This window comes from Nerophis lumbriciformis, linkage group LG08 (assembly GCF_033978685.3).
Source record: "Nerophis lumbriciformis linkage group LG08, RoL_Nlum_v2.1, whole genome shotgun sequence".
Lineage (NCBI taxonomy): Eukaryota > Metazoa > Chordata > Actinopteri > Syngnathiformes > Syngnathidae > Nerophis > Nerophis lumbriciformis.
Window position 1 is genome coordinate 10,865,001 of NC_084555.2, and position 16,221 is coordinate 10,881,221.

At 38.3% G+C, this 16,221-nt stretch overlaps 1 protein-coding gene across 2 annotated transcripts in view; it reads left to right on the forward strand.

The window, feature by feature from the left end:
* Positions 1 to 16,221, forward strand: part of rcan3 (regulator of calcineurin 3) — a 109,454-nt gene that overhangs the window by 34,565 nt on the left and 58,668 nt on the right. The window contains exon 1 of one of the 2 annotated variants that reach the window (XM_061968256.2): positions 4,443 to 4,700. The exons of the other annotated variant lie outside the window; for it this stretch is intronic. Within the exon in view, the coding sequence (XP_061824240.1) occupies positions 4,614 to 4,700 (87 nt within the window). The 5' untranslated portion in view covers positions 4,443 to 4,613. Of the gene's footprint in view, positions 1 to 4,442; positions 4,701 to 16,221 lie in introns of those variants that run through there. 2 annotated transcript variants of the gene reach the window in all.

The window sequence follows — 16,221 nt, forward strand, 5'->3', positions numbered from 1 at the left end:
AACTATATTAAGAAAGTTGTAAACAGGTTTTTTACTGCTCTGGCCTAGAGGTGGGAATCTTTCGGCACATCACGATTCGATTACGATTAAGATTCAGGAGCTATGGTTTGATTAAAAATCGAATATTGATGCATCTTTGATTTATGAATATAGGGCCGTGCCAGCGACTTGAGAGTTCCAGGTTCGATCCCTGCTTCAACAATTCTAGTCACTGTCGTTGTGTCCTTGGGCAAGATACTTTACCCACCTGCTCCATGTGCCACCCACACTGGTTTAAATGTAACTTAGATAATGGGTTTCATTATGCAAAGCGCATTGAGTCAGTAGAGAAAATCGCTATATAAATATAATTTACTTCACTCTAGATGCAGTCTTACATTTATTTTTGTTTCACTAAATAAGCATTCATCACTTGCAACTTTTGTAATAAGAAACAGTTGAATTAATTCCCATTACATTTATTAAATTAATGGAAATGTGTGCAAAACTGGAACAAGTGTCCTAAAATAAAGGAGCTGTTTGGATCTCTCGGTGAAGTGGCTCGCTTCAAATGTAAATGTTTTTAAATACACGAGCATTGAGCCAACACACTGTCATGTAGTTGAATGGGAAGGAATATTAACATATAACATGAATAGATTTATTCGTGTTATATAATATATTTAAGATAGCTAGCAATTTACACTCTAATTTTCAGCAAGCGATTAGCGCTCTAGTTACCAGCTAGCGATTAGAGCTCGAGTTGCCACCTAATAAGCGCCCTAACTACCAGCTTGTGATTAACACCCTAGTTCTCAGCTAGCAATTACCGTGCTAGTTGTCAGCGAGCTCTTAACCCGCCAATCGCTAGCTTGTTATTCGTGCGTTGGTTGTCAGCTAGTGATTAATACACTCGTTGCCAGCCAGCGATTAGCGCGCTAGTTGCCAACTGGCGATTAGAACTCCAGTTGCCAGCTAGCTTTTAGCGGCACAATACTATTATTATATGAATATTGTAAGTAGGGCTGCAACAACTAATCGATTAAAATCGATTATAAAAATAGTTGGCGATTAAATTAGTCATCGATTTGTTGGATCTATGCTATGCGCATGGGCAGAGGCAATATTTTTTAAATTAAATTTTTTTACATTTTAAAATGTTTTATTTTTTTTACATTTTTTTAGAAACCTTTATTTATAAACTGCAACATGTACAAACAGCTGAGAAACAATAATCAAAATAAGTATGGTGCCAGTATGCTGTTTTTTTTCAATAAAATACTGGAAAGGATAGAAATGCAGTTTGTCTCTTGTATCTGGTTATTAATCGATTAATCGAAGTAACAATCGACAGATTAATCGACTATCAAATTAATCGTTAGTAGCAGCCCTAATTGTAAGTATTGCACAATGACAAGGTACATTTAGGACCAGTTTGAGGTAAAATATATAGTGTATAATTAGAGGGTCCCCGCTTCTTCTCTTTATCAGTTTGGGGGGGGGTCCTTGGTCTGGAAAACGTGAAAGACCCCTGGTGTATGGTGTTTATTGCAGGGTCCGGCCCTGGTCTTTGACTTCCCGCATGGCTTGGTTGAACTTGTGACTTAGATAAAGATGAGAACACATTTAATGACCCCCAAAAATCCAGGTAATTCCAAAGGGTTCACAAACTTTTTCTTGCAACTGTACACATACTTGCCAACCTTCAGACCTCCGATTTCGGGCGGGGGGGCGTTGTTGGGGGCGTGGTTAAGAGGGGGGGGAGTATATTTACAGCTAGAATTCACCAAGTCAAGTATTTCATTATATATATATATATATATATATAAATATATATATATATATAAGAAATACTTGACTTTCAGTGAATTCTAGCTATCTATATATATATATATATATATATATATATATACAGTGCCCTCCAAAAGTATTGGAACACTGAGTCCAATTCGTTTATTTTTGTTGTAGACTGAAAACATTTGGGTTTGACATCAAAAGATGAATATGGGACAAGAGCTCAACATTTCAGCTTTCATTTCCAGGTATTTACATCTGGATTTGATACACAACTTAGAAGGTAGCACCTTTTGTTTGAACCTACCCATTTTTCAGGAGAGCAAAAGTATTGGAACATGTGACTGACAGGTGTGTTTTGTTGCCCAGGTGTCTCCAAATTACATTGATTATTCAAACAATAAATAGCACTGAATGTCTGAGCTCAGTTTCACATTGTGTAGGATAGGTTTGCCTGTGCAGACTGCATTTAGAGGTGGAACCAACATGAAAACCAGAGAGCTGTCTATAGGTGAAAAAGAAGCAATTGTGAGTCAGAGAAGATGGACAATCAATCAGAGCCATTGCACAAACATTGGCCATAGCCAGTACAACCATTCGGAATGTCCTGAAGAAGAAAGAACCCACTGGTGTACTAAGCAACATACGTGGAACAGGTAGACCAAGGAAAACATCAGCACTTGATGACAGAAACATTGTGAGAGCTATAAAGAACAACCGTTAGTGACATCAGCAACGACCTCCAGAGGGCAGGAGTGAAGGTATCACAATCTAATGTTGGCAGAAGACTTTATCAACAGAAGTACAAAGGCTACACCAGAAGATGCAAACCACTCATTAGCAAGAAGAACAGGAAGGCCAGGCTGGAAATTGCCAAAAGGTACAGAGATGAGCCTCAAAAAGTCTGGGAAAAGTTTTATGGGACTGATGAGACAAAGATTAACTTCTTTAAAAGTGATGGAAAGGCGAACGTTTGGGAAAGAAAGAATCTGTTCATGATCCCAAACATACAAGCTCATCTGTGAAACATAATGTCATGGCTTGGGCTTGCATGGCTTCTTCTGGTCATCTTCATTGATGATGTAACGCATGATGGCAGCAGCAAAATGAACTCAGAAGTCTACAGAAACATTTTGTCTGCTAATTTAAAGAAAGATGCAACCAAACTGATTGGGAGATCCTTAATCATGCAACAAAGGAGTTCATCGGGGCAAGAAGTGGAAGGTTTTAGACTGGCCAAGTCAGTCTCCAGACTTAAACCCAATAGAGCATGCATTTTACCTGCTGAAGGGGAGACTGAAAGGAGTAACCCCCCCAAAACAAACAACAACTGAAAGAGGCTGCAGTGAAAGCCTGGAAAAGCATCACAAAAGAAGAATGCAAAAGTTTGGTGATGTCAATGGCTCACAGGCTTGATGCACTTATTGAAAGCAAAGGATTTGCAACTAAATATTAAGTCTTATTCATTTTAATCTATTTTAACTTTATATGTTCCAACACTTTTGCTCACCTAAAAATGTTGTGTTCCATTACAGATAATGCTATCTTCAAAGTTGTGTATCAGATTCAGATGCAAATACCTGGAAATGAAAGCTGAAATGTTGATCTCTTGTCTCATATTCATCTTTTGATGTCAAACCCAAATGTTTTCAGTCTACAACAAAAATAAAGGAACTGGCCTCACTGTTCCAATACTTTTGGAGGGCACTGTATATAAATAAGAGAAATACTTGAATTTCAGTGTTCATTTATTTACACATATACACACACATAACACTCATCTACTCATTGTTGAGTTAAGGGTTGAATTGTCCATCCTTGTTCTATTCTCTGTCACTATTTTTCTAACCATGCTGAACACCCTCTCTGATGATGCATTCTGCTTCGTCTCCTTGTTGTGTGCGCAGTTGTGCACTGCACTCTCTAAAAGCCCTAGATGTTAATGTCACATATGCATGTACAGTAGATGGCAGTATTGCCCTGTTTAAGAGTGTCACAACATTGCTGTTTACGGCAGACGAACTGCTTTACGGTAGACGAAAACGTGACTGCTGTTGTTGTGTGTTGTTACCGCGCTGGGAGGACATTAATGAAACTGCCTAACAATAAACCCATATAAGAAACCAAGAACTCGCCCTCGATCATTCTACAGTTATAACGTCATTGGGCAGGCACGCTGTTTATATTGTGGGAAAGCGGACGTGAAAACAGGCTGTCGACACATCGCTCAGGTCCGCCTGAATTTCGGGAGATTTTCGGGAGAAAATTTGTCCCGGGAGGTTTTCGGGAGAGGCGCTGAATTTCGGGAGTCTCCCGGAAAATCCGGGAGGGTTGGCAAGTATGACTGTACATGTAAATCGACTAAAATAAATCCATTACAATTTGGCTACTTTGACGTATAGTGTAAATCCAGACACATGACACACCTGTGTGACGTACAAGAACACTTCCAATGTTCATTTTACTCACTTTCTTCAAGGGAGATGGGGTGGGGAGCAGAATTAACTGGAGCATGGATTCTGCAGTGTCTCCATGCATGGCTTGCTTTACACTAGTGGCGTAAACGTGAGTGGGGTGATGACGTCAATGTGGAGAGAGAGAGAGAGAGAGAGAGAGAGAGAGAGAGCGAGAGAGAGAGAGAGAGAGGGAGGGGGGCTATGTGTTAGTTTGTGTGCTGCAGCATCACTCAGTCAGCAGCAGCTCTTGTCTCCTCCTCAGACCGCGACGCGGCTAGCCTCATGGCGTTTTGAGTTGCAAGCAAAAAGAGACGTCTGCCCTCGTTCTGAGAGGAACTTTTTTTTTTTTTGTAACGTGTTATTGATCCCACCCAAGTGAAGGGAATGCCATCTATAAACATGAAACTGGAGATGGTCACCATCATCGCCTGTGAGGTAGACATTGAGGTGTTTACGTCACACAAAATGCAGGTAGGATTTTAGCGCAAATGTGTGTGTAGTAGAAAATGGATGGATGGATGGATGGATGGTGTGTGTAGTTCGCGCCTCTTTCTGTGCTCTTGCCTCTCTGTATCTGTGTGACGTGAAATGCAGACAACTATAGATTGTGTTTTATCAATGAGAGCAGCAGATTACGCACAGCAGGCACGTTGCATCTATTGCAGTGTGCAATTAGTGCCTGTAATGCGGTAACAAAGCTGGGGGTTTTATTATCGACATAATGCGCAACTTGCGCAGGTGGAAAGGTGGTGGGATGACTTCAGTAGTTCATGAATGGATGCATGCTTGTATTGGGGGGTGAGGCGCATTGTCCCATACCACGCCCCCTTTAAAAAAAACATCGGCATTGCAGTTGCACCCTTATTAGGAGAACTACTCTTAAGTTACATCTGCATTATCTGAATTTGAATTGGCTTTGCAGCAATCATTGTTGGATTAAACCCGCACTGCATCACGCTGTGAGGTTTTTTTCAATATTTCGTCCCTTGTTGAGCCAAAATATTAAACACAGCTTTCACTATTTAGAACTGCACTCCTATACATGCAACTGCAGTAATTATATGCATATTGTTGATTTGAATACCTCCTTAATTGGTCATAATCATCCCTGTAAAGGCGGACTTATATCATGAAATAGTGCAGGTTTACCTAATATTGTGGTGAGAGAGCAATTTCAGGTATATTGCATTACCACCAATCATAGGTAATAATTAGTGCTGCCAATTTTTTTAAATCAAATTAATCACACTTCTGAATTTGGATTAATCATGATAGTTAGTACTAGCTTGCATAAATTCAGTTAACTTAAAAAAGATCAAAGTAGGACACAAATCCAACTCTCAGCAGGTCCTTCTATGCCTTCAGCAATAAATGGCAACAATGAATGGCCTTCAGCCATTTATTGTTGCCAAAAACACAAGTAGAAGGCCTAATGAATACCTCTTTGGACTAATGAATACCTCGAGTACAGCCACTCGGGGACAGATGTCCCCGAGTGGCTGTACTAGCAGAGAAAAGTACCGTACATAACGTCAAAATGCGAAAGCGCTTTTATATATACTTGATTAAAGTTGACCCTGGTTTTGTCTTTATTGTTACCAAAGCAACTTAATATGTTAATTTGACATTAGCAAATAAGTAATAGAAGTCATATTTTAACCTAATTTCCTCTTCTTCTGGGTGTTTCTTTCCTGGTAGGTGAACTGTACATCAAAAGGTTGAGGCATTCTAATTAAAAAGAAATGTTTCCACTGACACTGTTCCACCCCAGTCCTGTAGGAGGCAGTAAAAAGAAGTGGCTGTGAACTTCTGTATAGGGAAATATTTTTTTTTTTCAGTGGAGCTGTCACGCCAAATTTCTTCCCCCTACAAAAACCTTCCCCCCCATTTCCTCTTACTTACATAATTTCCTCTTACGTCATTGACAGCGATCGATAACACTTCGGCTTTGACTGCCCGTCGCTGGAAGGATACTTGTTTTTTTTTAATCTTTTTTTTATTTTTTATAATATAGCGTTAACAAAACGTCTGTATTAATCGGACATATTAACTTGAGGATATTCCTGACTGTGCATTTGACGGAGAATTAAACGATTTTTGATTCGTTTTGACAGAAGTTCCCAGCAGCGGCCCTAACACTCCGCCTGAAATTTTCCCTAACACTCCGCCTGGAATTTTTCGAAGCCTGCTGGTGTTTGACATAAGTCCCCTGGGAAAGATAAAGACAAATGTCATTCAGTGACACCACCATTTTCAGGAGATTTGGATTCTATCGATCGCTGTCAATGACGTAAGAGGACATGACGTAAGTAAGAGGAAATGACCCCGGAAGTAAATGGGGGTGGGGGGGAAGGTTTTTGTAGGGGGAAGAAATTTGGCGTGACAGAGCTTCATCTGCTGGACTTGTTGGGTCTTTGCACCACCTGACTGTAACAGCAGAAAGGGGAAATACATCCTTGGATCGTGATGATGATAGCGAGGTACACCTTTTTAAATGTACCCTAAAATACACATACAGTATAGACATACAAACTCATTATTAGGGATGTAACAATATGAACATGTCCTATCCTGGTTATCATGACCAAAATTATCATTGTTATCATTATTATCGCAATATTGTTTGAATGTTCTCAAAAAGTATTTATACACACACTGAAGTCTTTTGACCAAGTTATTTTTTTATTAACTACAATAAATACAGACAGAAAACCCACTATTTTGCATGTGTTGTATTTCTTATGCTTAGTATGTTATCTGTTTTAATGGCTAAGCTTTTGTTGCTTTAGATATTGGTTGGTACTGTAGCACTTTAAGATTTATTTGTGGCATCCTACTCTGTTCAGCAGTCCTTGAACGCATCGTAAAAGCACCTCTGTTTTGTATTCCTCTGAGTATAGAAAGATCAATCTGGTCTAAGAGAGCACAGCTTGTAGGTTCAATTTACACAACTGAAAAGCTTTGTCACTCAGACAGTACTGTGTTTATGTAAGTTTAGATTGGGGTATGTTTAGTTTTTTTAATGGAGACTTTAATGTTTTCTTGTTAGCATTTAAGCTAGCAGGCTGGCGCCAGTTAGTCCATGACAGACTCAAGTATTGAAAGAGTATGGACAACTCTGTTTCAGAGTTGGTCCCAAACATGGCGCTCTGTAGTCACGTGAGGGGCTTTTGACCAATAAGAGAGTATGGCCAGACAATCTCTTAAATGTTGATTTAAACCCCCTCACATAACTACAGGGCGCCATGTTTGGAACCAACTCTGAAACTGAGTTGGCCATACTCTCTCTATATGCTCTGGTCCGTGCGTTTATCAAAGTGCAGTTATTAATCACGGTTTTTCAATAATATCCATACTCGTGAGTTTTACAGGGGTTATCATTATTACCATTCATCGTTCCATTCTTACTCATGATATAGAACCCAATTCGATCTTTGCCAAGATTTTGTGCGCCTTCTGTAGCATCAATAAAATATCAATTAAATCTCGTAAATTGACCCAGTAAAACCTGTCCACTGACCCCATTTTGGATCTTGATCAATGAGGCATCCACCAATACCACTTGTTTGTCTACTATCCATTTGATCAATGAACAGATGGTTCAAATTCAGACAACAAGGTGTAATCCATGATCCATCTAGCTATCCGTCATGAAGCATTTTGGTTTCGTCAACGGTCAGCGATTGTCCTGTAGATCCTTCACCCGACAGCATTGGCAAAGGACAGGCTTGGACAGGGCTGTCACTCTCTCTAAAGCCCTCTCTCGATCAGCTCTTATCGTTTAACTTCTCACATTGTGACCCACAAAGAAAAAGGAGAGTCTGAGCACAATTACCAGATCAGACGGAGACTGCTGACTTTGGAATCGCACAAAGAACACCACTAATCCTTGGATTCTGGTGCATTGAGAATGATAGAGCGCAAGGGCAGATTAAATGGCGGGCACGTGGGGAGTGGCATCCAATTGCTGCATGTCAGTCTGCTCTGGTTTTTAATCATTATCACCCAAAAAATTGTCTACCTAACTGAGATGAGGAACAATAATCAGACTACCAATGTTTGGGCTGGCGTTGGATTATTGAGGGAACAATTCACCGTTTCTGTAGTCTGAATCAATTGATGATTTTTTTTAAGTGTGAACCTCCATATCTTATTTTGTTTTCACATTTCATAATTAATCTCATTGATACTGATGGGCAATACCTTAAATTTGATTACCGATACAATATAAATTAAATCAGAGCTTGGTATCGCAATAACTGTTGTCAAAGCACCATAATTAAAAATGTTTTGCTAAAATAAATGATTATAGTTGACTGCTCAGGTGTATAAATTATACTTAAAATACTTAGCTAATTCATCAACAATGTTTCAGTCAAATATTTGACAGTTTCTACAGTACTATTAACAAAACAAAACAAAAAACCCTAATGTACTACTAAAGTCTGAATAGGCAGTAAATTACATAATATAAGTTTGATGAGAGGTAGAGAAAAAGTCATTCTTGCCACCGCGATTATTCTTATTGCCTGCAGTAGTTTTAAAAATATATATTTTTATTAACACAGCAAAGCTAATATGGAAGGTTGCCTGATTTATGTCTGTTTGTCAAAATGTGATGAGAATTCATACCAACATTACCTTGATATTAATATTTTGGTAGAAATTTACCCTTCGCTGCTAAGTGGTTGCAAGAATGTAAACAGGAAGATGGTTTGGTGTCAGGACTTGCATGAAAAAGAGATATTAAACACAACATTACGCTACATTGGGGTTTGCATGCAACTTTATTAATAATAATTACGACATGCTAACTGCTCACTGTTCCGTTTTGTCTGCTCAGAGATAAGACTGATTGGAGGTTGGATGGAGGTTGGACCATTTTCTCACCACAACTTTCCTCAAAACACAGTGATTTGCGCCGCAGCCTGAGTTTGATTACTGTGTTGACAGCTGAACACACCAAACGGGAATACCAACGATTGAGTTCAAACTGGTGTTCAGATCAGGGAATGTCGTTGTGGTTTGTGAAGCCCTTTGAGGCAGTTGTGATTAAGGACTATACAAATAAATTGTGATTGATTGATTGAAAGGGGACATATTATGATTTTTTTACATTTAAAACATAACATGTAAGGGTGGTTCTTTGGTTAAAATTTTGCATAGATTTAGTTTTACAGACAATCTTTAAGCTGCTTTCTGAGTGTGTTTTCCAGGGTTTCCCCTGGATTGCCATGATACTTGTGGTGGTGAGGGCGGGGTTAAGGGCGTTGTCACATTATTTGCTATGATGCACATATTTTCATTAAAAAAGAAATATGTATATGTATACATTCATTTAAAACAAATCTGTTATTAATTATAGTATTGAAATATATTTTTATTTACATAATGTCGTTTTGCTCTATTTTTTAATAGTTTCTGCTTAAAAAGAGCATTGGACATTGTGTGTTTTGTTTTTTTTGGATGCTACCATACGTTATAATACTTTTAGTTTTTACGTAAAAAAGCCACATTTTTAACCTTGTGGCGGTTAATATGTTACAGTAAAGAACCGCCACAATCAAATACATTACGGGGAAACACTGTCCTCAGAATGTACTGTTTTGTGGGCTGTTTTTAAACTGTTTACACTGAAACTGTTTTTAAATTACTTGCTGAAGTTGTCCTCCAGGCCAAGTCCCCTTCGACTGCGCCTTCTCCCCGTCAGCCATGTTGTAGTTTTTAGTGCTTCCATCCAGTCTACTGACAGAGTTGCTATTTGGCGTATTACCAGATGCCCTAAAGATTCCAACTTTTGTGGTTAAAACACACTAGTGTTACAGTGGGTTGTTTTGTAAACGCACTTTGACCTGTGTGAGAATATCCAATGCAACTAGTGATTGATTAAGCTTTGAGGTTTGATAATAGCGTGTTGTGTGTTTGTCAGAAAAATAATAGCACAGGCAACACAGTAGTGTAGCGTGTTTAGACACATTTTACATAAAAGTTACATACTTTGTTGACATGACTGTATCCAATAAAGCGCACTCTCCAAAGTCTGACTCTCTAAAGTTGAAAGTTGTTGTTCATCCAAAAGTCAAACTGCAGTTACCGCTTTAGGGTAGTTTTACTATGCAACGGTTAACCTACTTTTATACTTAGATCAGGGGTCCTCAAACATTTTGACTCAGGTGCCATATATATATATATATATATATATATATATATATATATATATATATATATATGTATCTATGTATGTGTGTGTTTGTGTGAATATATATGTATGTTTGTAAGTATGTATGAATGTGTATATGTATATGTATGTATTTGTGTATATGTATGTATATATGTGTATATGTGTGTGTGTGTGTGTGTGTGTATATATATATATATATATATATATATATACGTATGTATGTATGTGTATATATATATATATATATATATATATATATATATATATATATATATATATATATATATATATATATATATATACGTATGTATATATATGTATGTATATATATATATATATATATATATATACGTATGTATATATACATATGTATATATACGTATATATATGTATGTATATATAAGCATGTGTATATGTATATATACACGCATGTGTATATGTATATATACGCATGTGTATATGTATATATACACATGTGCGCTTTTAGCTCAGGTCAGGGGGCCCACAGCAGCATTCATTGCTCATTGAGACGATCAATACATGCTCTCGTTGTTCGTGTCCTAAAAGACTAGATTTGTCACTTTTTTTAAATACAGAATCTATAGCAAAGTAATTACTTGCTAAGTTGGCAACTGTTCTCTCACTTCACGTCTTCTTATACTCTGGCAGACCAGCTGTGTTTGAGGTATGTTAAGAAGCAGAGTTTCGATGCCACTTTATGGACAGAGTTGTAATAAGCCAGTCCCATCATAATGTGTTCATCAGCTTAGTCAAACAGGTAGTTCCAAATCTATTTGTGGCGGTCCGAATGTATTAAAACTGTTTTATGATGGCGAAAAATGAATTCACTTTACATTATCTCCTATGGGGAAAATTTTTTTGTTGAAATGAGTTCAACTTGGAAATCAAAACAGCGTTGTTGTGTTTTTGAGTTTCCAATTTAGTACAACGAGGATGATAAAAGCCTGTCCCTTGACCATTTTTTGGCTTTCTATTCGTTCTTTTATATTCATTAAAGTAATTAAAGCCTCTGCCAAATGTGCTTTTCCCTCTCGTTAAGCACTTTCCTGTGATCAGCCTGCCACTGAATGTGTTTAATCAATGAAGCAACATCCAACACATCATACAACCTTTAGCACCCCATTGGCATTATTTTGTATTTTAAATCAAAATGATTGCTGGAGAGAAGGCACAAGCTGTTACATCGACCGACCCACTCATAACGCATTCTTGGCTCAGAACGCTTGCAGAAGTTTCCAGCAGCCCTGTGTACCCTGTTTGTCCATCTGCCTTTCAAATACATTGCGGCTTCATCGTCGAAAGAACAATTTGATGACTAACGTGCCATTTATGGTTCAGCAGGACGTCTGACAATGTTTTTGTCGCTCTCTCGCCGCCTTCTTGCCTTTTGTGATACACTTGAATATGTTGTCACCCCCTCTTTCTTTAGTGACAGTTTCCTTTCAGCATGTAAAAACTGTGTCATGTTATTGTTGTTGCTATTGTATGAGTGTGTGAATTGATTGAGATGTCTTTATTCTCATCGCATTAGCAAAGGTACAATAGTTTTTTGTTATTGTTCAGTGTTATGTTGTTGCTTATGAAGGAAAAGGAAGGCATACTCTTATTTCAGAGGACATGCAGTTCATAATCTGCCTCTGCCTCAATGCTGAATACTGAAAAAGTTAGAGCTTGGTGTTAAAGGGAAGCCATTTAACGATGAAAAAATAACAAGTTTTATTGCATTTATAGCAACACTGTATACTCCCACACTCTAGTTGAAAGTATATTTGGGCACCTCATGATTTGATTACGACTCAGGGACTACGAGTCAAATATTTTCCTATCTAACTGTCTTTAATTATTATATTGTATATTATTATCATCATAGTGTATAATATTAATATATAGTTTATTAGTTTATATTCTAAATGTATTACATGTAATTGTGTGAATGCTCCAAAGCATTTTCTACACCAAAATTAATCTATTTATTATTATTATTTTTCTCCAGATTTTGGCGCGCTCTACCTTCGACATTTTTCTTCCAACTTCAAACTGTTCAGCCTATTCGGGAATCGCGGGTTTTCCCTTTACAAATTCCCAGATTTCTCAGAATTCCCAGTTTTCCGGGACATTTTTCCCATTTGAATTGAATTCCACATTTTTCAACCTATTCATACCATTCCACCTTCAACACATTCCACCATACTGGACATTCAACCTACCCTTTTCCCAAGTTCCAAAAAATTCCAGGATTTTCCAGAATTCCTGGTTTTCCATAGCCCTATTTCCACCCTTTTTTCTGGCGACTACTCCTTCCACATTTGTCAACCCATTTCAACCGTTCCACCATCAAAACATTCCTCTTAATCAGGACAAAAAACATGTTGTTTTTTTAACTGGAAAAATTCCCAGTTTTCCCGAAATTCCAGGAATTCCATAATACCATTTCTCATTTCAAAATGTTAGTACTTCAACATTTTTCGACCGATTTGAAAAATTCCAAAACCAACCATTTCAAGTCATTGAGAACATTCAAATGTTTTACCAATTTCAAAAAAATTCCCGCTTTTCTCGAAATTCCCAACTTTTATGGAAATCCCCATTTAAATCAATGGGACAGTTTTCAAAGTTCCACAATTCCCACGATTCAAACTGTTCCAACTTCAAAATATTCAGCTTGTTTTGGAATTGTGTGCTCTCCTTCAACAATTCTAAAAAAATTCCAGGATTCCAGTTCAACTTCAGCATTGGAGTTCATTCACACGCAATTCCTTCAGGAATTGCCTCATCTAGTTATTAATAATACTGTATGTCTCCAAGGGTCCTCTGTTAGCTACTGACCTACACAGTATTGCGTCATTTATGATTTTTGGATGTTAGTGCCCACAGTATGTGTATGATATAGATATAGAGAGAGAGATACAGAGGTAGATACATATACTAGATACAGTTCTAATGTCTGTAGTGTTTTTGGCGAGCAGGCATCCCTGATATAATTGTATTCCTTCTAAAACCACAGAATGCACTGACACTTTGGCTCCAATCACCATAAACTTGCGGCTCAAAGACGTGTGTTGTCTATCTGCACATCCATATCTTTGGCTCCAAGTGTTGCCGGCCAGCAGCCGCATTAATCAACTTGTTAATTTCCTCTTCTCAGTTGGTTACTCTCTGCTGTAACGTGGTTTCTGTTAGTCTTCTGTTGAAGTATACAAAGCATTTATTATTTCCTTGTTTCACTCCTTATTCATGCTAGTTTAGAGCTGCAGATACCATAGCTTGTCCTCCCCTCTTCCCTCCTCCGTGTGTCCACGCTAACCCATTGATTCAAACTCTAATCGTGATGCTTCAGAGAATCGATCATTTTTCCCACATGTTCTACAGGTAAAGTCAATATGCCTGCATCCACTGCCTTTGGTAGCTTCCGTGTGACTTAGTTGGAGATATGTTATTTACAACATTTCAAAACTCCTATACAATAACTTATTTAGGTGAAATCTAAAAATGATTAGACTGCATGAGAAAGTGAAAATGAAGCCAGCTGCATAGGGATGTCTTAAAATAGTCGACTATTCGACAATTTGATTAGGAGGAGTTAGATTCGACTATTAAGCTCGCAGTCGAATTGTGGGACATTGAACCCCTGTGTGTGTTGGGAGGATATTCCATGACGCGGGAGGCAGGGTGGGACTCTTAGCGGAAATTGGACATGTAGCCGCCACGCCCCAGAAGTGTAACTTTGACTAGTTTGCTAGGGCAGAAGGCCTCCTGGTTTGCTCCCCTCTGGCAAAGGTAAAGGTAAAGTACCACTGATAGTCACACACACACTAGGTGTGGTGAAATGACCCTCTGCATTTGACCCATCCCCTTGTTCCACTCCTGGTAGGTGAGGGGAGCAATGAGCAGAAGCGGTGGCCGTGCTCGGGAATCATTTTGGTGATTTAACCCCCAATTCTACCCCTTGATGCTGAGTGCCAAGCAGGGAGGTAATGGACTCACGACCTACCGATCTCAGGGCGGACACTCTAACCACAAGACCACTGAGCAGGCTTTATTAATTAATAGTAATTAACCTCTCCCCAGGTTCACCTACCAAAACCTTGTTACGACTTTTACTTCTTGTAGATAGTCAAGGTCCATCATCTTCTCGGCGCTCCACCAGAGCCAAAGCGGAGGCTCTCCAATACCTCATTAAACCCTCCAGTATCGACTGTTTTATTTGCTTATCGGTGTGTTTTGGCTTTTTTCTGTGATGCGGAAAAAGTCAATAAAGACCACTTTGGGATACTTCAAATGCAGTTACTGTTATGGAGTTAATAAAAACTTCATCAGGAGGTTGCCTACAGCCATAGATGTTTGACTTGGCGCTATTTAGAGACTATTGAAGATAATTGTTTTCGTAAACCTATGCAACTGTGTCATAGGGGACAATTATAAAGTAACATTTTAAGATTCCAAACAATAATACAAGCATATACCATAACTACTCAGTGGTACTAGTCAGTGGTTAACTGAGTAGAGGCATTATTTACAGCATTTAGGTTAGTTAAATACGTGTATGCAATTGAAAATGTATTGTTTTAATATCTAAACATAGCAAATCTTACCTTTTTAATAAATATCATATTTTGTGATAAGGGAACGAGATGGTTTGTTGCTATTTGGTTAATTTTCAGAAGAGTTCTTCTTGATTTTTCCTATGATCCTTCCAATGTATTCTTGTTTGGAGAATAGTTGTAGAGTATAATTTAGTTATGATGACAAATGTTCACATTTTAAGAACATTTTAACATAAACATCCATCAAGGAATTGTAAATGGTAAGTGTTCCAGAGGGAATACAAAGTCATCGCCAATGCCAATAACCATTGATCGCTGTTTGTAATTACAGCAGGCGCTGTCCTTTGATACCGTTTTGAGAAAGGACACTGACAGGCCTGTCGGTCCCTGTTCATTAAAACATGAATTAGGTCGGAATGTTAATCTGATGCAGGAACAGCAGGTGAACGCTGTTTGGGGCCTAAGATGGACCTGGACGGTGACTGTATCATGTTCTGTTCTTTTAGGAAACTAGACCCCACATCCCAGAGGGGTTGACCCATTCAGGGCCAGAAAAGTCTGTATGTGTGTGTGTGGGGGGTCTCTGGTGTGCCTTCTCCCAGGTTTTGCGGCGCTAGGTTGGGGTCACTCACATTGGGTCTGAAACCTTAGAGATGTACCGCGGCTCAGGTGTCTGGCTGAAGGTTAGCCGTTGCGTCCATGAGTGTGACGTAAAACAAAGGACTCTTGGGAGGCGGGTCTGGTTACGTTGCGGTCAAAATGATCATGAAGTAATTATGTTAAATGCAAACAAGAGGATGTAGAGCAGGGCTATTCAACTACATAATGAAGAGGGTCGCAGTTTCAAGAGCCCACGGTCTCAGGGGCCGGACATCAAAATGTGAATGTTTCTTTAGAGAGTGCTTACGCATGTGATGTTCCTTTGAGACTGCGTTTACTTAATCACAAAGTAAACACATTAAATTTCACACTTCACTGTCAATTAATTAATTATTCTTCCCTCGCTACTTGTTTCCAGTCTGTGCAGCTAGACAGATAGTTAACAGCATGAAGAAACAAAAGTTACGTTTTGTTGATGATTGATATTCCTTCTTTTGAATTATTTTTCTTCCTCAGTTTTATTACTTTATATGTCTTCCTTTATTTAGGTTTGTAAGAGTGAAAATATAAACATTACAAAAGTATAACATCCATTGTGTATTTTACATAAATAATGTCCATTGTGTATGCTACATAAATAAAATAG